At 41.1% G+C, this 25,119-nt stretch overlaps 1 protein-coding gene across 6 annotated transcripts in view; it reads right to left on the reverse strand.

Moving 5' to 3' along the window:
- The window catches only part of PCBP2 (poly(rC) binding protein 2), a 46,759-nt gene extending 22,075 nt beyond the window's left edge, over window positions 1-24,684 (reverse strand). For 2 of the 6 annotated variants that reach the window (XM_053708305.1, XM_053708303.1), the window contains exons 1-7: window positions 24,419-24,681; window positions 10,377-10,509; window positions 10,089-10,145; window positions 9,263-9,379; window positions 8,994-9,125; window positions 1,556-1,684; window positions 429-503 (exon numbers count right to left, since the gene is read on the reverse strand). In XM_053708305.1, the coding sequence (XP_053564280.1) occupies window positions 429-503; window positions 1,556-1,684; window positions 8,994-9,125; window positions 9,263-9,379; window positions 10,089-10,145; window positions 10,377-10,445 (579 nt within the window). In that variant the 5' untranslated portion in view covers window positions 10,446-10,509; window positions 24,419-24,681. Of the gene's footprint in view, window positions 1-428; window positions 504-1,555; window positions 1,685-8,993; window positions 9,126-9,262; window positions 9,380-10,088; window positions 10,146-10,376; window positions 10,510-24,418 lie in introns of all 6 variants that reach the window. The other 4 variants (XM_053708302.1, XM_053708299.1, XM_053708304.1 and 1 more) reach the window with 3 other exon arrangements.
- Window positions 24,685-25,119: the final 435 nt, after the last annotated feature.

Here is a 25,119-nt window from a genome sequence, read left to right on the forward strand (position 1 = left end):
TGAATTAGTTGACCTAAATAGCCTGGAGGCATAACTGGTAGTAGAAAAACATTAAAAACTGTCTATTCTCTACATTATTATCTCTAGACATAGTGTTTTATAAATAAAATACAAACACTTTATTCACATCTTACTTTAACATGGGCATATAGAATGTTAAGCACATTAAATTCTAAAAACAGGTGATGCACAAAAGATGCCAATTTTTAAAATAGGGGAAGAAAATAAACACTGGTAATATTCTCTTACAAATGCTTATTGCCATTGTGACTGACACTGTAGATCTCCAGAGGGGGGGGGGGGGGAAATAAAATAATTCACAGATCATGTGCAAGTCACAGAAATGCAGCTTGAATAAAACCCAGTGACCATAATGAAGTCAAAGTATGCAAATGATGCATCAAGTCCCTGGTAAAAGGAATGCTTACCTGACCACCTGCAAAGATCACTGGAGAGCTTGAGGGCTTGGGTCGGTATGGGATGGTAACTCCCTTCGGAGGGGACTAAATCGCAAGAAAAAAAATTGTTATCATAGAATAACGAAAATGTGTGTACCTGGAGACACTTGGTAGCTTGCTTTGTGGACACAAACACTGAGAAATAATACTTGGTCACTGAAGCTCTGTTCATGTTTGTGGACCAAAAGCACACCCACAGTGCTTACTGTCACATGTGACCCCATCCCCTGAAACCCCCCCCGCCCCCTCCATATAACTTTAAAAATGTAGTTCTATTTTCCCTCCCACTACATCATGTGAAAGCCAACGGTTAATCACAAAATGAATATACTTATGTGCAAGATTAACAGAATATAAGCAGTATCTGGTGCCATAGAAAGTGGGTGGGTGTAATAAAATACACATATATATATATATATATATATATATATATATATATATATATATATATATATATATATATATATATATATATATATATATACACACATAAACATTTAGATAATGGAAGTGAATTGGAAAGTGTGCTCTGAATCATATGGATCATGAAATTTTAATTTTGACTTGTGTGTTACTATACACCAACGGTTTAAAGCACTTTTACATTATTATCCAAGCCAACTTGCATTTTTACTACATGCTTGACATCCAAAAGGATTCATAGTGTTATAATCAAGAAAATGTAATGTTTTAAAAGTTACCAACTAGAAAGTCCATTATTTTTTAAATAAAAGCACACATGCAATTTAACAAATTTTAAAGAAACCTGGTACTCAATATTTGTATTTAAAAAAAGAGCACAAAGTGTGTGAATGGTTAAGCTTTAAAATTTAAAAGTGAACCTCCCAAGTGGAACTAATACCAAGTTATCTACTGCACACTGGAATACTTAACTCCCAAAGAATTTTATTCACCATAACAATTAACATTCCCTATTTACTTCCATTATCAAGTTTCGCAGTGTCTTTATATTCTTACTGAAGCACCAGTTCATACTGTGCATAAGTCAGTCTATACTAGTCTTATTGGCTGATGGCCAATCGCATATATAGGCAATTAAACCACAGATGACACGATGACCCACAATCAATACTCACCTCCAACATGACCACACAGATCTGCTTCACGCATTCTATGATAGACTGAGGAATGCCAGCAATTGTGATTGCCCTTTCTGTGGAATTAGGTAGCATATCCCCTGCTACTTGGACCTGGGCCCCTGTACTCTGAAATGAGATGCATGTTAAGTTGCCAGTGTGTTCAACAATAAATAGCTTGAAGCTTAATAAGCTTTACTCTAAGCTTTAAGTTTCTGAAACTCCTCTACTCTCGGCACATAACTGTGCAATAAGAGAGAATAACAGTTTAAGACTTTCCAGGAGACTAAAGTCTAAGTAAAAAACTTTAGAGCTGACCACACATTTTTAGATAGCATCTCTCTAAAAATCAGAGAGCAGAAGTTTCAGGAGTGGTTGAGTGACTTGGGATTTATCAAACGGTCTGAAAACTAGTTTAAATAAGAGTAAGATTTCTATCACTTAAAAGCAAGAAATCTTAGTTTAACAGCCCTCACCCCCTCATTGGGGGCTTTGCATAACAATTGCGTCACTATTGAAAATGTGCGTGCTCGCGCAAGACATAGGGGACTTAGTGTAAATTTTGATTAATTAAAGTGCCCCAGTTTTTAATCAAATTTTTAAAAACCAGGCACTTTAGCATCAAAATTTACCTTCACTTTAAAACTATATACACAGTGTTAAGGGTGGAGAAAAAAAAAAATATAAGGAAATTTATGCTTACCTGATAAATTTGTTTCTTTTACGATATGACGAGGCCACGGATTTCATCCTTATGGGATTACGCCTCCTGGTCAGCAGGAGGAGGCAAAGAGCACCACAGCAGAGCTGTTTATATAGCTCCTCCCTTCCCTCCCACTCCAGTCATTCGACCGAAGTTAGGAAGAGAAAGGAAAAGCCAAAGGTGCAGAGGTGACTGAAGTTTAACAAAAAAATACCCGTCTTAGAAATGACAGGGCGGGCTGTGGACTCGTCATATCGTAAAATAAATTTATCAGGTAAGCATACATTTCCTTTTCTTTTACAAGATATGACGAGTCCACGGATTTCATCCTTACTTATGGGATACAATACCAAAGCTATAGTACACGGATGAAAGGGAGGGACAAGACAGGAACCTAAAACGGAAGGCACCACTGCTTGAAGAACCTCTCTCCCAAAAACAGCCTTGGATGAGGCAAAAGTATCAAATTTGTAAAATTTGGACAAAGTGTGAAGAGACTACCAAGTTGCAGCCTTGCAAATCTGTTCAACAGAAGCATCATTTTTAAATGCCCATGAGGAAGTCGCAGCCCTAGTAGAATGAGCCGTAATTCTTTCAGGAGGCTGCTGTCCAGTAGTCTCATATGCAAAACCGATGATACTCTTCCGCCAAAAAGAAAGAGGTAGCCGTAGCTTTTTGGCCCCTACGCTTTCCAGAAAAAAAATAATAAAGATGATTAACGAAAATCTTTAGTCACTTGCAAGTAAAACTTCAGGGTACGGACCACGTCCAAGTTATGTAACAGCCGCTGCTCCTTATAAGAAGGGTTAGGACACAAGGAAGGAACAACAATTTCCTGACTAATATTCTTATTAGAAACAACCTTAGGAAGGAAACCAGATTTGGTATGTACCTTATCAGAATGGAAAATAAGATAAGGAGAATCACATTGTAAAGCTGAAAGCTCAGAAACTCTGCGAGCAGAAGAAATAGCAACCAGAAATAAAACTTTCCAAGATAACAACTTAATATCTATGGAATGAATGGGTTTAAACGGAACTCCTTGAAGAACATTAAGAACTAAACTCAAACTCCAAGGTGGAGCAATTGGTCTAAATACAGGCTTGATTCGAGTCAGAGCCTGACAAAAAGACTGAACGTCTGGAACGATCTGCCAGACGCTTGTGTAGCAAAATAGACAAAGCAGAAATCTGTCCCTTTAAGGAACTTGCTGACAACCCTTACCCCAATCCTTCTTGGAGAAAAGATAAAATCTTGGGAATCCTAACCCTACTCCATGAGTAGCCCTTGGATTTGCACCAATAAAGATATTTACGCCATATCTTATGGTAAATCCTTCTGGTAACAGGCTTACGTGCCGGAATCAAGGTATCAATGACCGAATCAGAGAACCCTTGCTTAGATGAAATCAAGCGTTCAATCTCCAAGCAGTCAGTTGCAGAGAAACTAGATTCGGATGATGGAAGGGTCCCTGAATGAGAAGGTCCTGCCACAATGGAAGCTTCCACGGTGGCAGATAGGACTTGTCCACCAGATCGGCATACCAAGTCCTGCGAGGCCACGCAGGAGCGATGAGAATCACAGAAGCCCTCTCCTGTTTGATTCAAGCAATCACCCGGGGAAGGAGAGCAAACCGTGGAAACACAAGCTAGGTTGAACGACCAAGGCATCTATCAGTTCAGCCTGGGGATCCTTGGACCTGGATCCGTATCTCGGGAGCTTGGCATTCCGACGAGATGCCATAAGATCCAGCCTGCCCCATCTGAGAATCAGAGTGGCAAAGACCCCCGGATGGAGTTCCCATTCCCCCGGATGAAACTTCTGTCTGCTCAAAAAATCCGCTTCCCAGTTGTCCACTCCTGGGATGTAGATTGCTGACAGATAAGAGTGAGCCTCCACCCACCGAATTATCTTGGATAATTCTGTCATCGCTAAGGAACTCCTTGTTCCTCTATGATTGACGTAAGCCACAGTCGTGATGTTGTCTGACTGAAAATGGATGAATTTGGCCGAAGCCAACTGAGGCCAAGCCTGAAGCGCATTGAATATTGCTCTCAATTTCAGAATATTGATTGGAAGTAGAGACTCCGACCGAGTCCACACACCCTGAGCCTTCACGGAAGGCCAGACTTCGTCACTATCACCCATGAGGGTCTGCGGAAGCATGTCCCTTGGGACAGATGATCCGGCGACAACCACCAAAGAAGAGTCTGTTGTCTCCTGATCTATCTGAGGAGATAAATTTGCATAATCTCCATTCCACTGCCTGAGCATGCTCAGTTGTAGCGGTATGAGATGAAAACGAGCAAACGGAATGAGGTCCCATTGCCACCACCATCAATCCAATTACCTCCATGCACTGAGCCACTGATGGCCAAGGATTGGACTGAAGGGCTCGGCATGTATTCAAAATCTTTAACTTTCTGACTTCCATCAAGAAAATTTTCATGGATATAGAATCTATTAGAGTTCCCAGAAAAGGAACCCTTGTCTGTAGAATTAGTTAACTTTTCTAGATTCACCTTCCACCCGTGAGTCCTTAGAAAGGACTGAATCATGTCTGTATGAGATTTTGTCAGTTGAAAAGACACCTGGATCAGAATATCGTCCAGATAAGGCGCCACTGCAATGCCCCGGTCTGAGAACCGCCAGTAGAGACCCTAGAACCTTCTTGAAGATCCTGGGTGCTGTGGCCAGTCTGAAAGGAAGAGCCATGAACTGAAAGTTTTTCCAGGAAGGCAAACCTTAGAAACTGGTGATAGGAATATGAAGATATGCATCCTTAAAGTCCACGGTAGTCATATATTGACCCTCCTGGATCAATGGAAGAATTGTCTGAATAGTCTCCATCTTGAAGGATGGGACTCAGAAACTTGTTTAGACTCTTGAGATCTAAAATGGGTCGGAATGTTCCCTCTTTTTTTGGAACTACGAAAAGATTCGAGTAAAACCCCTGCATTGGAACGGGACAAATTACTCCCATAGTGGAGAGGTCTTTAACACAACGTAAGAACGTCTCTCTTTATCTGGCCTACAGATAATCGTGAAAGAAGAAACCTTCCCTTTGGGAGGGAATTTTTTAACTCCAAACGATACCCTTGAGACACAATTTCTAGTGTCCAGGGATCCTGAACGTCTCTTATCCAAGCCTGGACAAAGAAAGTCTGCCCCCTACTAGATCCGGTCCCGGATCGGGGGCCGCCCCTTCATGCTGTCTTGGGAGCAGCTGCGAGCTTCTTGGGTTGTTTACTCTTGTTCCAGATGGACTTGGCTTGTGCAAAATTCCCTTCCTGTTTAGCGGAAGAAGAGGAGGGGACTCCCTTGAAATTTCGAAATGAACGAAAATTATTCTGTTTACCCCTTTGTTTGGATGTTTTATCCTGAAGGAGATGACCCTTACCTCCCATGTCAGAAATGATTTCTTTCAAGTCAGGCCTGAACAGGGTCTTTGCCAAGAATCCCGAACAGAGTCAGCTATAGGGTACATTTTCTTAAAATTAGAAGGTGATAACCGAATACCCGGTCTTTCCCATTCCCGCATAATTTCCAAAATTCTCTTAGGAACCGGAAAATCAGAATAAGAAGTAACCTCTAAGTATTTGTCCATCTTACACAATTTCTCTGGCGGTACCACAATAGAGTCAAGTGTCACCCAGAGTCACTAAAACCTCCCGTAGTAACAGACGGAGGTGTTCAAGCTTAAATCTGAAGGACATGACGTCAGAGTCTGTCTGAGGCAACGCACTCCCTGAGTCAGAAAGTTCCCCCTCAGACAGAAGTTCCCTACCCCCCCCCCCCCCCAAAATCAGATCCCTGGGAGGGCACATCGGAGATAGCCATCAAAGCATCAGAAGTCGCAGGAACCAAAGTGGCGTTTGCCCTGCAAAACTGGCAACTTGGATAAAATTTCTGTAAGAGCGGATGACATAACTGCAGCCATATCCTGCAGAGTAAACGAAGTGGATGCAGTTGAAGAACATGGCGTCGGTTGAGTGGGTGTTAAGGGCTGTGACGCTTGGGGAGAAAGAATTGGCATACCCCGAGTCTCAGTCTGAGAAACATCCTGAGCTATATCTTTGTTAAAGAAAAATTTGCTCTCTACATTGTAATGCCCTCTCAGTGCATGAGGGGCAAAAAGTAAGCAAGGGTTCCACAATGGCATTTAAACACATGGAACAAGTAATGGCTTCCAGGTCATCCATAGTAAAAAAAAAAAAACAAATTGTATTCAGTTATATCAAACACTTTTTATGCACAAACTAGTTGTAGAATAAAAACTGTGCCTTAAAAAAATAAAAATAAACTTTAGCGCAGCACTCTGTGCTAACGAAAAACTCTAATAAATTGTGGCCTTGAAAAATTAAAGTCGCAGTTACACATATCTCCTGAACAGTTAACTTTTAAAGGATAACTGCGCCCTCAAATTTAGACACTTCAAAATTTAAACACCTCGACACAACTCTGCTGCGGCGCTTACCTGCCCCCCTCTCTGAGACAGAAGAATGTCACCCGTGCAGCAGTGTCTAGACCGCCTGAGTTCTAACTACCCATGCGGTCCAGACAGACACGGCGCTGCTTCTACTTGCGCGCGAAAGACTGCCTCACCCATTGTGGGCGTATCAGAGCGGAACTCCTGCGCAGCTCATTACTCTATAGTAACAACAAAAATGGAGCCGCCGGAGTAGTGTTGCACCTCATAAAAGTGCCCCACATTAAGCCAGTCCCCCTGTTCATGTCACATCCTAATGCCGCAAGCGTATTAAAACTAACGTGATCCGGAGAGCACTACTACGAGGACCCCCAGCGTCAGTCCACACATGAAATGGTTAAAATAGTCACGCAGGGCTCTACAAAACCAGGAGCCTGGGAGCCACTGGCTCCTAGAATTTTACCCCTGGCTCCTAACTTTTTGGGTTATTCTCCATATATCTCTAAACAAATCCAACTATCTGGCTCCTAAAAAATATGCCTGGCTCCTAAATATTCTTATTGGCTCCTAATTTTTGAACATATTCGTCAAGCACTGAAATAGTGTATCTTAAATTACTACCGCACCCACTAGTTTCATTATGTCCCATAATGATAGCAGCCTTCTCTGTTTGCCCCAAGCCATATCCTGCTCCAAGAATAATAGGGCACAGACATAGGTCAGCTTATAGAGAGAAAGACAGTCCTTTCTGAGGTACCAAGTGTCACAGAAATAAAAGACTGCACATACCTCCATGTTGAGTAACATGACTCGTCCCACACTGCAAGAGGTCCTTCATCTCCTCCAGGAATCTGTGGGAACAAACTGGGTCTTAGATAAAATTTGCTAAGACCATATTCATCAGGGCAGCCCCTATTAGTAGTCACAGAGGAACGGATGTAATCTGCACAGACCCTATAGCTGTACCCTGAGTAAAATAGTACACACTGGCACCATTTGAAAATAATAAACTCTTGATTGAAGAATCTAAACACCTCACTTTACCTCTTCCTATCACTAACACAGGCAAAGAGAATGACTGGAGTGGGAGGGAAGGGAGGAGCTATATATACAGCTCTGCCGTGGTGCTCTTTGCCTCCTCCTGCTGACCAGGAGGCGTAATCCCATAAGCAAGGATGAAATCCGTTGACTTGTCATATCTTGTAAAAGAAATATAGTTTAGTAGATTAAGGGGTTAACAGTTACTTGACTAGATAGAAAGAAGTTAATAATCCACTTATTGCTAAAGATAGGAAAAAGCAAAACATGTTTGACTTGACCACTGCAACCCCTTACTCTTACAGGACTAGTGGTTTTTAAACCCATATACCCAACTTTGGCTTGTGGCATTTAAAATCTGCCCAAATACTGCAAATGCACATACCTAAACTTTACAGTTTAAAGGGACATAAAACAAGTTGTGATAGACAAAATATATGTACTTTAATTACTTTACCTGCAAATTTATACTGCAGTGCCTTGTCATTAACCCTTTCTTTTAAGTTTCGAATTGTACATCTCCAACACCCCCCCCCCCCCCACAACAATTCCATTTATGGCTGCATCAATATCCACCTTTGATTTGGTAGAATGCAAGACTACGACTTTAACACTCATCTGCTGGAGCATGGATAGAAGCAAATAAGCTGCTGGGAACTCAGTTGAAATACAACGCTTGTTTCTGATGCTAAACACTGATAAGAGGGGGTGGATCAGACTACTCCAGATTGCATGGCTAGAAATATTTTGCTTATTTAAAAAAAAAAAAAAAAAACATTAAATACTTTACACTTTAAGATATCGATCTACGAAAATTCCCTTAAAGATACAGTAAACTCAAACTGTAACCGTTTTAGACAGAGCATGCAATTGTGAAACAACTTTCCAATTTACTTCTAATTCAATATCCTTTAAGCACATACCTAGAAAGCTCAGGTCAGAAATGCACTACTGGAAGCTAGCTGGTGATAGGTAGCTACACAAATGCCTCCTCATTTACTCAAACATTCAGCTAGCTCCTATTAGTGCATTGTAACTTTTGAGCCTACTGTACAACAAAGTATATAAAAAGAACAAAGCCAATTTGGTAATAGGCGATTTAAATGTGCACGCTCTGAATCCTGAAAATTAATTTTTACTGCGCATTTAAAACTGATATTAAATTAAACATCTTGAGGAGCCTTTTAATATCCCAGAGTATGGTACTTTATATCTGCAATGAGTAAATGACAAATGTGTCAATACCACTTATGAATTTGTGTACTTGCCTCTCTGATTTCCTTTATTTTGCATCCTCCTTTCCCAATAAGGGATCCACATTGGCTGGCAGGAACCACCAAACGCAAAGTAACCGGAGGTTTGCTGGATGCAGTACTGTTTGTCATAGAGCTACTGATATCCTAAGCGGAAGAAGAAAGAAGAAAAAGTTAATTGTTAACCTTCACATTAGGGTTTAGGATCTCACAATTTCATACATAAAGCTCAAAGTTTTTCCACTTTCAAGACAAAAGTCCTGTATTAATGGTATCAAGCTTACCTCTTCCAGTTTGTCAATGATCATTGAAAAGGCTTTGAAGATAGCATTTGTAGGACCTGCTAGAGTAATTATTCTTTCAGGACAATTTCCTTCTGAGATGTTAATGCGAGCACCACTCTTTGAGGAAAAAACAAAAATAAAATTGATGGGGGGGGGGGGGGGGGTTGTGCGACCCACTACAAATACACTGATTTGGCCTGCTTTTCTAATTTAGCTCTGAAAGTTAAAGGGACACTGAACCCAATTTTTTTCTTTCAGGATTCAGATAAAGCATGACATTTTAAGCAACTTTCTAATTTACTCTAATTTGTTGTCTTGCTATCTTTATTTTAAAAGCAGGAATGTAAATCTTAGCAACCAGCCCATTTTAGGTTCAGCACCATGGATAGTGCTTGCTTATTGTTATTGGAGGCTTACATTTACTCACTAAAAGCAAGCATAACCCAGGTCCTCAATCAAAAATGGGCCGGGCTCCTAGGCATCACATTCCTGCTTTTTAAATAAAGATATAGCAAGAGAACAAAGAAAAATTTATAATAGGACTAAATTAGAAAATTGCATGCTCTATATGAATTATAAAAAAAAAAAAAAATTGGGTTTAGTGTCCCTTTAACATTTATACCCCTCATGCCAACCATGCAATGCAGAACCCCAATACTTCTACATGCTGCAAGGGGATTGGTTGATATCTGTCCTAATTGGCAACAGCACACTAAGTAAAAATGTTCAAGTGCATTAGCCTCTTTCCGATAATTTTCAGGATTGCATGATCTAAAATTCCTAATCATTGCTATAATCATTCTATACACTATACAAAATTGTTTACCTCCTCACGCATCTTCTTAACAGACTCTCCTTTCTTTCCAATTATGCTTCCAACTTCCTGGAAATAAAAATATACAAACACTTTAGAATTTAGACTTCCTATATTTAACTTTACTGTTAACCATACAATTATCTGTTTTCAAGCCTCACGTGGAGGCAAGCAAGAGGAGACACCTCAATACTCAAAAAAAAAAAAAAAAAAAAATGTAAATACATATAAGTGATTCACATGCTTCATTACTTAAGTTACAAGGTCAAACCGATAAGGACCATTCATGAGATTACCCACCTTTCCATGCATAAGCAGCCGAATGGTGAGTGTAACATTCAGGCCTCCTTCAATAACACCGGTGTCCATGGTTAACCAAGTTCTGTTGTATCAGGTGCTGTACAAGTCTGATCTTTGGTCACTGAAGACGAGACTGAGTTAATGAAGAGCATATTGTAGAAATTAATCTTAAAAATATGAATAAAAACATATTTAAGAAGACCCAACAATCTAGTACACATTAGGTTAGTAATTTACTGCTAAGCCTTATAACTGGTATTGGTCTATCTGTTCTATAAACAATCTAGAGTTGCAATGTACTGTCCCATAGGGTTTCTATAGGTCTTTATGAAGGATGGAAATTGTTTAAGTTCGGGGGGCATGTTAATGTCCACACCCATACAGCTTTGGAAGTTAGAGATACCAGCCAAACTATAAATTGATATCCAAACAGTCATTGTGCATACACATTATCTGCAACACCTTCACATCAAAAAGTTGACAGTACTAAAATGGTTTGACATATCATCCGCTAAAGCAGACTATTTCCTTTTACAAGTGTGTGTGTGTGTGTGTAGAATCACTGTCCCACAGCAGCTAGAGGCACCCAATAGCCTCATTTAAAAGGGAGGAAACTGCCATCACACTAAAGTGCAGGTGAATAAAAAATGGAAAGGGACATTAAACTGACGAGTACAACTACAACAGAATGGTTACTACTCACTATGCTATTGTTCCTCCTGTGCCTGCTGTTGTCTCTTATTTTAACCCCTTACAAGTATGTCCGTGAAACTCTGTATACACATTGGGCGGCGCCATTTTGGAGCTTATTGGTTAAGCGTTTAGACTGTGCAAAAATGTAACACTTCTCTTTTATGTGAGCTAAACTGAAATAAAAAGTGCAGCTGTCAAAAAGCAGATCTGTGAAACAGCACTGCTCCTATAGCAGGATGACGCAATAGACGGCCAACAAGAGGATGGCGCCAAGTATAAAATGCAGAGCTTTACCAACTGAATTCTGTAATGAGTTTAAGTGCCATAAAACATGTTGAGAACTGTGCATATCCTAAAAAGGGCTAATTAAAAAGGGACATGAAAATTAAGTTCTTTTTTTTCCCTTCATGATTTATGTAGTACATACCATTTTAAAACAACTTTCAAGTTTACTTCTATTACCAAATTGGCTTCATTATTTTGTTATCATTTGTTGTAGGAGCAGCAATGCACTACCGGAGAGAGACACACATACAAAATAAATAACATAATTTATGCTTACCTGATAAATTTATTTCTCTTGTAGTGTAGTCAGTCCACGGGTCATCCATTACTTATGGGATTATATCTCTTCCCCAACAGGAAGTTGCAAGAGGATCACCCAAGCAGAGCTGCTATATAGCTCCTCCCCTCACATGTCATATCCAGTCATTCGACCGAAACAAGACAAGCAAGGAGAAACCATAGGGTGCAGTGGTGACTGGAGTTTAATTAAAATTTAGATCTGCCTTAAAAGACAGGGCGGGCCGTGGACTGACTACACTACAAGAGAAATAAATTTATCAGGTAAGCATAAATTATGTTCTCTTGTTAAGTGTAGTCAGTCCACGGGTCATCCATTACTTATGGGATACCAATACCAAAGCTAAAGTACACGGATGAAGGGAGGGACAAGGCAGGAACCACTGCCTGAAGTACCTTTCTCCCAAAAATAGCCTCCGAAGAAGCAAAAGTGTCAAATTTGTAAAATTTTGAAAAAGTGTGAAGTGAAGACCAAGTCGCAGCCTTGCAAATCTGTTCAACAGAATCCTCATTTTTAAAGGCCCAGGTGGAAGCCACAGCTCTAGTAGAATGAGCTGAAATTCTTTCAAGAGGCTGCTGTCCAGCAGTCTCATAGGCTAAACGTATTATGCTACGAAGCCAAAAGGAGAGAGAGGTAGCCGAAGCCTTTTGACCTCTCCTCTGTCCAGAGTAAACGACAAACAGGGAAGAAGTTTGACGAAAATCTTTAGTTGCCTGCAAATAGAACTTCAGAACACTGACTACGTCCAGATTATGCAAAAGTCGGTCTTTCTTTGAAGAAGGGTTAGGACACAATGATGGAACAACAATCTCTTGATTGATATTCCTGTTAGAAACTACCTTAGGTAAGAACCCAAGTTTAGTACGCAGAACTACCTTGTCTGAATGAAAAACCAGATAAGGAGAATCACAATGTAAGGCAGATAACTCAGAGACTCTTCGAGCCGAGGAAATAGCCATCAAAAACAGAACTTTCCAAGATAACAGCTTGATATCAATGGAATGAAGGGGTTCAAATGGAACGCCTTGCAGAACGTTAAGAACTAAGTTTAAGCTCCACGGCGGAGCAACAGTCTTAAACACAGGCTTAATCCTAGCTAAAGCCTGACAAAAAGCCTGAACGTCTGGAATTTCTGCCAGACGCTTGTGTAGAAGAATACAGAGCAGAAATCTGTCCCTTTAACGAATTAGCGGATAAGCCCTTTTCTAAACCCTCTTGTAGAAAAGACAATATCCTAGGAATCCTAACCTTACTCCATGAGTAACTCTTGGATTCGCACCAATATAAATATTTACGCCATATCTTATAGTAAATTCTTCTGGTAACAGGTTTCCTAGCCTGTATTAAGGTATCAATAACTGACTCCGAGAAGCCACGCTTTGATAGAATCAAGCGTTCAATCTCCATGCAGTCAGCCTCAGAGAAATTAGATTTGGATGGTTGAAAGGACCCTGAATTAGAAGGTCCTGCCTCAGAGGCAGAGACCATGGTGGACAGGACGACATGTCCACTAGGTCTGCATACCAGGTCCTGCGTGGCCACGCAGGCGCTATCAGAATCACCGATGCTCTCTCCTGTTTGATCTTGGCAATCAGTCGAGGAAGCATCGCAAATGGTGGAAACACATAAGCCATGTTGAAGACCCAAGGGGCTGTCAGAGCATCTATCAGCACCGCTCCCGGGTCCCTGGACCTGGATCCGTAACAAGGAAGCTTGGCGTTCTGGCGAGACGCCATGAGATCCAGATCTGGTTTGCCCCAACGATGAATCAGTTGAGCGAAAACCTCCGGATGAAGTTCCCACTCCCCCGGATGAAAAGTCTGGCGACTTAGAAAATCCGCCTCCCAGTTCTCCACGCCTGGGATGTAGATCGCTGACAGGTGGCAAGAGTGAGACTCTGCCGAGCGAATTATCTTTGAGACTTCCAACATTGCTAGGGAACTCCTGGTTCCCCCTTGATGGTTGATGTAAGCCACAGTCGTGATGTTGTCCGACTGAAATCTGATGAACCTCAGTATTGCTGAGGCCAAGCTAGAAGAGCATTGAATATTGCTCTTAACTCCAGAATATTTATTGGGAGGAGTTTCTCCTCCTGAGTCCAATATCCCTGAGCCTTCAGGGAATTCCAGACTGCGCCCCAACCTAGAAGGCTGGCGTCTGTTGTCCAATCTGGCCTGCGAAAGGTCATCCCCTTGGACAGGTAGGCCGAGAAAGCCACCATAGAAGAGAATCTCTGGTCTCTTGATCCAGATTTAGTAGAGGGGACAAATCTGAGTAATCCCCATTCCACTGACTTAGCATGCACAATCGCAGCGGTCTGAGATGCAGGCGCGCAAATGGTACGATGTCCATTGCCGAGACCATTAAGCCGAGAACTTCCATGCACTGAGCTACTGACGGGTGTGGAATGGAATGAAGGGCACGCAAGCATTTAGAAGTTTTGATAACCTGGCCTCCGTCAGGTAAATTTTCATCTCTACAGAATCTATAAGAGTCCCTAGGAAGGGAACCCTTGTGAGTGGTAATAGAGAACTCTTTTCCACGTTCACCTTCCACCCATGCGACCTCAGAAATGCCAGAACTATCTCTGTATGAGACTTGGCAGTTTGGAAACTTGACGCTTGTATCAGAATGTCGTCTAGGTACGGAGCCACCGCTATGCCTCGCGGTCTTAGTACCGCCAGAAGTGAGCCCAGAACCTTTGTAAAGATTCTTGGAGCCGTAGCTAACCCGAAGGGAAGAGCTACAAACTGGTAATGCCTGTCTAAGAAGGCAAATCTTAGGTACCGATAATGATCCTTGTGAATCGGTATGTGAAGGTAGGCATCCTTTAAGTCCACAGTGGTCATGTACTGACCCTCTTGGATCATGGATAGGATGGTTCGAATAGTTTCCATTTTGAATGATGGAACTCTTAAGAATTTGTTTAAGATTTTAAGTCCAAGATTGGTCTAAAGGTTCCCTCTTTTTTGGGAACCACAAACAGATTTGAATAGAATCCTTGCCGGTGTTCCGTCCGCGGAACTGGGTGGATCACCCCCATTAGTAAGAGGTCTTGTACACAGCGTAAAAAAAGCCGCTTTCTTTATTTGGTTTGCTGATAACCTTGAAAGATGAAATCTCCCTTGTGGAGGAGAAGCTTTGAAGTCCAGAAGATATCCCTGAGATATGATCTCCAACGCCCAGGGATCCTGGACATCTCTTGCCCAAGCCTGGGCGAAGAGAGAAAGTCTGCCCCCCACTAGATCCGTTTCCGGATAGGGGGCCCTCTCTTCATGCTGTCTTAGGGGCAGCAGCAGGTTTTCTGGCCTGCTTGCCCTTGTTCCAGGACTGTTAGTTTTCCAGCCCTGTCTGTAACGAGCAACAGCTCCTTCCTGTTTTGGAGCGGAGGAAGTTGATGCTGCTCCTGCCTTGAAGTTACGAAAGGCACGAAAATTAGACTGTCTAGCCCTTGGTTTGGCTCTGTCTTGAGGCAGGGCATGGCCCTTACCTCCCGTAATGTCAGCGATAATTTCTTTCAAGCCGGGCCCGAATAAGGTCTGCCCTTTGAAAGGAATATTAAGCAATTTAGATTTAGAAGTCACGTCAGCTGACCAGGATTTAAGCCATAGCGCTCTGCGCGCTTGGATGGCGAATCCGGAGTTCTTAGCCGTAAGTTTGGTTAAATGTGCGACGGCATCAGAAACAAATGCGTTAGCTATCTTAAGTGCTCTAAGCTTGTTCATAATTTCATCCAATGGAGCTGTGCGAATGGCCTCTTCCAGAGACTCAAACCAGAATGCCGCCGCAGCAGTGACAGGCGCAATGCATGCAAGGGGCTGTAAGATAAAACCTTGATGAACAAACATTTTCTTAAGGTAACTTTCTAATTTGTTATCCATTGGATCTGAAAAGGCACAACTATCCTCCACCGGGATAGTGGTACGCTTAGCTAAAGTAGAAACTGCTCCCTCCACCTTAGGGACCGTCTGCCATAAGTCTCGTGTGGTGGCGTCTATAGGAAACATTTTCCTAAATATGGGAGGAGGGGAAAAAAGGCACACCGGATCTATCCCACTCCTTGCTAATAATCTCTGTAAGCCTTTTAGGTATAGGAAACACGTCAGTACACACCGGTACCGCATAGTATCTATCCAACCTACATAATTTTTCTGGAATTGCAACCGTGTTACAATCATTCAGAGCCGCTAATACCTCCCCTAGCAATATGCGGAGGTTCTCAAGCTTAAATTTAAAATTAGAAATCTCTGAATCCAGTCTCCCTGGATCAGATCCGTCACCCACAGAATGAAGCTCTCCGTCTTCATGTTCTGCAAATTGTGACGCAGTATCGGACATGGCTCTCACATCATCAGCGCGCTCTGTCCTTAACCCAGAGCTATCACGCTTGCCTCTAAAATCTGGCAATTTAGATAATCCTTCTGTCATAACAGTAGCCATGTCTTGCAAAGTGATTTGTAAGGGCCCCCCTGATGTACTTGGCGCCACAAAATCACGCACCTCCTGAGCGGGAGGCGAAGGTACTGACACGTGAGGAGAGTTAGTCGGCATAACTTCCCCCTCGTTGTCTGGTGATAATTTCTTTACATGTAAAGACTGACTTTTATTTAAAGTTACATCAATGCATTTAGTACACAACTTTCTATGGGGCTCCACATTGGCCTTCATACATAGTGAACAAACAGATTCATCTGTGTCAGACATGTTTAAACAGACTAGCAATGAGACTAGCAAGCTTGGAAAAAAACTTTTTAAATAAATTTACAAGCAATATAAAAAACGCTACTGTGCCTTTAAGAAGCACAAAAAGCTGTCACAGTTGAAACAATGAACCAAATTAGTTATAGCAACCAAATTTTCACAGTAAATGTATTAAGTTAGCAAAGGATTGCACCCACCAGCAAATGGATGATTAACCCCTTAATACCCAAAAACGGATAACAATTTAATAATTAACGTTTTTATCACAGTCAAACACACTGTCACAGGTCTGCTGTGACTGATTACCTCCCTCAAAATGAATTTTGAAGACCCCTGAGCTCTCTAGAGACGTCCTGGATCATGGAGGATGAAGTAGGAAGATTGTGACTGAATTTTTACTGCGCAAAAAAATGCTAAAATAGGCCCCTCCCACTCATATTACAACAGTGGGGAAGCTCAGTTAACTATTTCTATGCAGAAACAAAAGTTAGCCATGTGGTAAAAATCATGCCCCAATAAGTTTTATCACCAAGTACCTCACAAAAAACGATTAACATGCCAGTAAACGTTTTGAACATACATTTTAAAAGTTATGAAGTGTTATTAATAAGCCTGCTACCAGTCGCTTCTACTGCAGTTAAGGCTCATACATTACTTCAGTATTAACAGTATTTTCTGAGTCAAATTCCATTCCCTAGAAAAATACTTCAGTGTACACACACTCATCAGCCTAATACCAGTCGCTACCACTGCATTTAAGGCTGAACTTACATTACATTGGTATCAGCAGTAATTTCTCAGTCAATTCCATTGCTTAGAAAAATAATTTACTGCACATCCCTCGTTTGCAGGGGGGCCCTGCATGCTATTCCCCTTTTCTGAAGTTACCTCACTCCTCAGAATGTGCGAGAACAGCCAGTGGATCTTAGTTACGTCTGTTAAGATCATAGAAAACGCAGGCAGATTCTTCTTCTAATGCTGCCTGAGAAACAAACAGCACACTCCGGTGCCATTTAAAATAACAAACTTTTGATTGAAGAAATAAACTAAGTTTAAAAACACCACAGACACCTCTCACAACGACCTATCTTTAGTTAGGTTGCAAGAGAATGACTGGATATGACATGTGAGGGGAGGAGCTATATAGCAGCTCTGCTTGGGTGATCCTCTTGCAACTTCCTGTTGGGGAAGAGATATAATCCCATAAGTAATGGATGACCCGTGGACTGACTACACTTAAATAAATAATTTTTTATTTATATATTATATATATATATATATATATATATATATATATATATATATATATATATATATATATATATATATATATATATATATATATATATATATATATTTTTATTTTTTTTTCAGCAGCTAGAACCTAGGTTCTTTTTTGCTCCTGAGTTTTCCTAGATAAACCTGTCAGCAAAGGATAAGAAGGAAGCAAATTAAACAATAGTTGAGAAGTTGTTTAAAATGGCATTTCATTTCTGAACCATGAAAGAAAATATTTGGGTTTCATGTCTCTCAAGTTAAAATAGTTTGCATAAAAAAAAAATTAGTTTAAAAATTGCTGGCAAGCATTTTAAAATAATTTTCAAAAATAAGCAAAATTAGTTACATAGCCATGCTGTCTGGAGTAGTCTGATCCACCCCCCTATCGGTGTTTAGCATCAGAAACACAGGCATTTTATTTCAAATGAGTTGAAGCTTATTTGCTTCTAGGCATGCTCCAGCAGATGAGTGTTAAAGTCTTGCATTCTACCAAATCAAAAAAGTAGATATAGATACAGCCATAGAAGGAATTGTGTGTGTGTGTGGGGGGGGGGGGGGGGGGGGGGGGTTAAGAGCTGTACAATTTGAAAAATTAAAAGAAAGGGTTAATGGCGAAACACTGCAGTATAAATTTGCAGGTAAAGTAATTAAAGTACATATAAATATAATTATATTGTCACTATCCAGACTGGTTTTATGTCCCTTTAAAATAAGAAAACATTTAAAGAAAGCTGCAGGAGGGAAAATAGTATGGTGAGAAGTAACCATGCTACAGTAGTATAACTACATTTTCCTTAAATAGTTAATGGCTTTAGTAGTCTGACCCAGAGGGACAAGAAAACCCAACATTTAAAAGTGGAAATAAAATACACCAGATAAAATGGCAAGCTCACTGGCTGGGAGGAGGGTAAATCCTCATAGCTGTACTATGAGTAAAGCTTTTCACTGACAGCCGTAGTAATTCCTTCAAAGTGTGCTTGCTTTTAGACTTCTGCCTCCATAATGAGAAGTATGCAAATGGTGAAAGATTCTGTTGACAGCAGTCAGGCTTTTGGTATTTTACTTTCCTCTCGTTGCACCTTTCAACAAATACATCCCTTCTCTTCCCTCACATTTTCTTCATTCAAAACACACGATTCGCTCCCCTCTCTATATGAGTTGCAGTCATTTACCGCTCTCCTGGCTCTGCAACTCTATTTCTAGATCAGTGCCGTCTGGCTACCTTACTTCCTTTCCTTGGATACCAATGCCCTCATTCTCAGGGACTTCAACCTCCCTGTTGATGATCCCTCTGCAACTCACTTCCTCTTTCGGCCTGTCACAATGGACTGACTCTCCCACTCACAAAGATGGTCACTCCCTTGATCTGATTTTCAGCTATCTATGCACTCTCTCAAAACTCCCCTTTTCCTCTTTCTGACCACCATCACCTCCCTCCCTACAACTCTCCCTCCTTCTACACCCCTCACACTAAACTTCACAGTAGAATCAAGCCATTAGATCAGCAACAGCTCGCTAGCGCTCTCGAAACCTCTTCTCTCTTCCATCCCCTTTATTTCCGGTCTTGATGAATCCATCTGCCACTATAACTCCACCCTTACATCGGTCCTTGATAACCTGGCCCCACCTACCATGGATCGGAAAACATACACTCATCCTAAGCCCTGGCATACTCCTCTGAAACGGTACCTACGCAGATGTTCCCGTACTGCTGAGCGACACTGGAGGAAATCTCGGAGTTCTGCTGACTTTCTCCACTATTCTGCCCTTAATCTATATAAGCAACATTACTTATCTACTCTTATCTCTACTCTCTCTTCAAACCCAAAACATCTGTTCTCCAAATTCAATACTCTTACCCGCCCACCCCCACCACAAGTTCTCTCAGCCCAAGATTGTGCCAGCTACTTCAACAAAATCGACTCCAACAGAAATGAAATCAGCTCTCAACATACTACCGGTCTCCCACCCCCTCAAAAGCTCACAATCATCCAAAACCCACATAGCCATAAATTTAGCTTTTTTTGCCCATGTTAAAGAGGATGAAGTTTCTGCCCTTATACTATACTCTCACTACCTGTCTCCATGATCTCATCCCCTCACAACTACTCCCCTCCCTCTCTTCTACCCATAACCGTATACTCGCACACATCTTCAACCTCTCCCTCAGCACTGGTATAGTTCCCACATCTCTTAAACATGCATTAGTCACACCTATCCTCAAAAAACCTTCTCACGATCCAACCTCCCCATCCAAAAACCGGCCTATTTCCCTACTACCTCTTGCCTCAAAGCTTCTTGAAAAGCTAGTATATGCACATCTTTCCCATTTCCTTACATTAAACTCCCTCCTTGACCCACGACAATCTGGATTTCGCCCCTTCACTCAACAGCAATTGTTAAGGTTACCAACGACCTACTTACAGCAAAATCAAAAGGCCACTTCTCTCTGCTTATCCTCCATGATCTGTCTGCAGCCTTTGATACTGTCGACCACCCTCTTTTGCTCCATACCCTCCAATCCTTCGGCATCCGTGACACAGCTCTCTTGGTTCTCTTCCTATCTGTCTAACTGTACCTTTAGTGTAGCCTTCTTTGGGGTATCCTCTGCCCCGTTACCTCTTTCTGTTGGGGTACCGCAAGACTTTGTCCCCTTCTCAATCTACATGTCCTAACTAGGTTCCTTAATAAAGTCCCATGGGCTTCTTTATCGTCTGTATACCGACGATACCCAAATCTACCTCTCCACACCAGAACTATCTCCTTCCTTGCTAACCCGTGTCACTGTCTCTCATATCTCATCTTGGATGTCCTCTCACTACCTCAAGCTAAATCTCTCCAACACTGAGCTCCTCATTTTCCCCCCTTCTTCCAAAATCTCCACCTCCCATGTCTCTATAACTGTTGACAACTCCATCATTACCCCAACCTCACATGCCTGATGTCTTGGGGGTTGCCCTTGACTCAGATCTTTCTTTCACTCCTCACATTCAGTCCTTGGCTAAAGCCTGCCGCTTCCACCTTAAAAACCATCGCTAAGATTAGACATTTCCGTACACAAGACAACAAAGATTTGAATTCACTCACATCCTTCCCCGCCTCGACTACTGCAACTCTATCCTCTCTGGTCTCCCTAGCTCCTTTACAATCAATAATGAATCCCTCTGCCAGGCTCTTCTTCCTTGCACGTCGCTCTTCATCTGCTGCACCTCTCTGCCAATACCTTCACTGGCTTCCTCTTGCCTCCAGGATTAAACACAAAATTCTCACTGACACAAAGCCCTCAATTGCACTGCTCCCCCTACATTTCAGACCTAGTCTCCAGATACTCTCCCTCCCGTCCTCTTCGCTATAGCGCACACAAAAAAAAATATAATTTGCATGGCCTACCTGAATCATGAAAGTTTCATTTTGACTAAAATGACCCTTTAATAGACAGCTGGTACGAATCACGTGTTATTTCTATGTTTATATTTTACAACCAGCAATAGATTGGGCTCATTCAAATACTGTGGATTTTGAAGCAGTGTTTAATGAGCAAGCCCTAACCAACACAGCCCAATCATGACAGTGCCCGAAAAATTGGTTAAGTAGAAAAAACAAAATTTATTTTATAATACAGAAAGTCTTCTTGTTACCACTGGTGTATGTGTTTTAGGGTATGTAAAGATTCCATATGCATAATGTTTTTGCTTTTTAAACACTCATTTCAAGGAAACAATGTTACAAAAACAGCTTTAAAAGCAGAGCTGGGATAGTAGTGGGTGGGAGAAATTTCACAGCCTTTGACATTTAAACAGAATAGAGGTCACTGAATAATGTCCATGCACTACAGTTCTGTCAAGGTCTTAATTTCCAACATGATGGAAAATCAGATCAAAGACTACACACAGCTTGAATTCACAGAATACTTCCAAATTCAGTTAAGTAGGTCTCCTTGTAAATATTAAAGTATGCCTGCATTATACCCAAATGCCAAGCACATTAATGTGCAGCAATTACGTATGTTAACTTTTGCTCACGCAAGTAAAAAGCTATTGAAATTTAAAGAAATAGGGCACGTTTGAGTACATTCAATACCAGCCTACCTATAGCTCCATAGCTAATATGTATAGTTCAGTTTGCCTTTTTAAATTTATTTGAGGAACATAGCCAGTGTTTCTCTCCAAGACCTTTTAAAACGGGTGCACCACCCGGCTAAAATTTTAGCCTATATTAAAAATGTTTAATTTTTATTGCATAAATAAATATATTTATGTAAAATAATGCAATTAATTTGTGCTTTGGATAGCAGAAAATATTACACTACCCTCACCGGGCTGGCAATTTTCAGTGGAGAACACTGATAGCAGTACCGATGAGACGTTTTAGATATGCTCCCCAAAAAAACTTTGTCACTATGCCCTTAATCTGATCAGTTCTCCACACAGAAGCAAGAAGTGATCATCTTTGATGGGGTAAAGGGGGAAGCTTTATAGAAGGAAAAGAATACAGTAACATGCAGGACAGTTACACTTACAACATAATTAAAAACGGTTGCATGTCACTTTTAAGTAATAAATTGACAAGGGATCCGTTATTTGAAATGGCTGTATTTGTCTGTTAAACACAATCTACACAGAATATGAATACTGCAGTATTCTCCATAGAAAGCCTATGTCAACATAAGGCAGAGAGAGGGAAAAAAACACCACCAACAACAGGGGGGGGGGGCACAGCTGCTTGGAATACAATGAGCTTTATCAGCTACTTGACTGATCACATTTATCGGTCTCCCAGTTACTTATGCCAGTGCATAGCATTAATTATTGAAAATTTCAAACAAGAATTTAACCCAGATGTGTAATAAAATGTGGGCAGCGGTCTGAATAGATAAGAAATAAGTCCTTTCTAACAGTGCTAAATGTGATGGCATGCCCTGGTAGCACATCTAAGCTCTAAAAATGGGGCCAGCAAGAAGATTCTCAAATGAGAGGTCACATCCACAGGGGTCCATCAGATTGATTACTTGTCAGAACCACTGGAGTATGGAGAATGTAGGGTAGCCACAGATAGTACAGTAGTCCAGCAGCATCAGCCTTTTTCAAAAATGTCCAGTATTTACCAAGCTGCGGAGTTCAGCCCGCCAGCGACTAGCTGCAGCGGGCCGTGCTGCCGTAGCATGATAAATCGACCCCTTTATATTGCCCTCTTGTAAAATATTTTAGGTTCCAGACATAGAAACTGAAAGAGCATGAAAGGCTTCAGATGCCCAATGTGCCTGCCTTATATAGGTCTAAAATTTTCAGTTTGGCTTCAGCAGAAATAATCGAGATTTTGTTAAAGTGATGGTAAATAATAGTTTTTGAAAAGCTAAGATTTACCAGTGCTGCAAATAAAGGGGACTTTCAGTAATGAAGTATAATATACATCATGCTGGAAGTTGCTTTATTTGCCTGCATAGATAACATTGTGCTCACTACATTGAAGAACGATGATTATACAAGTACCACCACTAATGGCTAAAATGCAAGTTTATAAAAAACACTGAGATAAAGTGCTGTCTGCAGTGGTTTAGATATAGGTAGCCAGAGGTTAAAATTATTACTATAACAGTGTTGGGGTTATGCAAAACGGGGTGAGAGATTCAGTACTAAAAGTGATTATCTTTTTTTAAACTATTTTCAAGTAGACTGTCCCTTTAAGGACTCAATGTACTGGTTGATTGATATTTGTGGACATTGACATCTCAAGGTTAAAAACAAGGATTCATTTAACACAAATACAATAAAAAAAAATATATATAAAAACACTCATTTTATGTATCTTAACATGGCCCATATTTCAAAACAAAAACATTCCTCTTAATACAACATACATAGTTTCTGGCCTTTTTAAATGGATGCTAGCCCCATTTTTTATTTCATGATTCAGATAGAGCATGCAATTATAAACAACTTTCTAATTTGCTCTTATCAATTTTGCTTCTCTCTCTTGCCATATTTAGTTGAAAAGCAGGAATCTAAGCTTGGCTGTCCCATTTTTGTTTCAGAACCTGGGTAGCGCTTGCTGATTGGTGGCTAAATGTAGAGAATGAAGCAAATGAAATAGAAGTAAATTGGAAAGTTGTTAACAATTGCATTCTCTATGAATTGCAAAAGTTTAAATTATGACTTTACCAAAACAAAGTTATAGCAAAAAAAAATCTCGAGATTTATGTACGTTCGCCCTCGTGCAGCAATAATTCATAGATTATAAGCAGATATTTAGACAAACTAGAGCATAGGATGATACGCACGCAGCTGGGTACGTACAATAACAGATTCATCGCTACAACACGTGACCCGCAGATCTGGCAGCGCAGGCCAAAACAGCGAACCTGTCAATCAATTAATGTTTACTAATTGATACACCGAACCTTTGATTAGCATTGCTAAAGATGACAAGCCTGATTAAACACTACGTCAATTACGTGAAACAAGCGACAAAGGGGAAAACTTCACAAAAAACACGTGTAGTGGGAATAAATCAATTCTCGCGCGGATCAAAGCAAAAGGCCTCGTAATAAATCATAACCTACTGCAAATTAAATACAGATACATTGTTTACTTTAACAATGTAAATCATAATCCAGCGAGCAGCTCACGTGGTCTTCCACTACAATGAATGTGGCCTGCCTTGATATTTCGATAACAAAGCCTAAAATCGGCATAATTTCCGTGGCGTCTTCGCTTTAGACAATTTTAAATAGGCCACGCGGGAAGGCCATGTCACCCTGTAATAATTAGATACGCGGTTCGCTACTTACCTGCAAAGTTACAAAGGACTTTGAGGTGACCGCCGTGTAATGCGAAACGAAGGGCGGGAAGAGAAACAGTGAGAGGGATAAACGGGGAAGGGAGGAGAGGGGAAGGAAAAACAAGGGATGAACGGGGAGGAAGGAACGATCCGGAGGCGAGATGCCCCGGGGAGGGAGGGAAGGAGAGAGCCGGGCGGGCGAGGAATGGCGACGGCGGGAGGGGCTGGCGGGAGCTGCGGCTTCTGCTGCTGCCTCTGCTGGTCTGGGAGGGTGAGAGGAGGTGCGTGCTGCTATGAACCCGCCCTCACCGGAAGTCCCAGTGGTTATCAGAGAAGTAGAGAACCTGCCTTACTCGGCCGCTAGACGGTTGTGTGAGCTACAAACTGGTTAGAGAAAAAGCTCAGACAAAAACCGAGTAGAAAATTGAAATCGCTACTTGTAACCGGGTCATATTTTGTAAAAACACAGGCAAAAGACATGGGTGTACCAATATGGCATAAGTGTATATACCATTGCCTTCATTGACCTCGAAGAAGAGGGTGTGGCAACGCCATATTGGTACACCAAACTGGACAGTTTATGTATCACGGAAAACTAAAAATAGTTGAGTTTTATTAACACCGAGTGCATAAAACACTAATTAGGAATACAAATATTGAGTAATAGATATATCTAAAAATAAAGTATGAGTGATCTAGCAAAACGCGTAT

Source organism: Bombina bombina, chromosome 3, assembly GCF_027579735.1.
Source record: "Bombina bombina isolate aBomBom1 chromosome 3, aBomBom1.pri, whole genome shotgun sequence".
Taxonomy (NCBI): domain Eukaryota; kingdom Metazoa; phylum Chordata; class Amphibia; order Anura; family Bombinatoridae; genus Bombina; species Bombina bombina.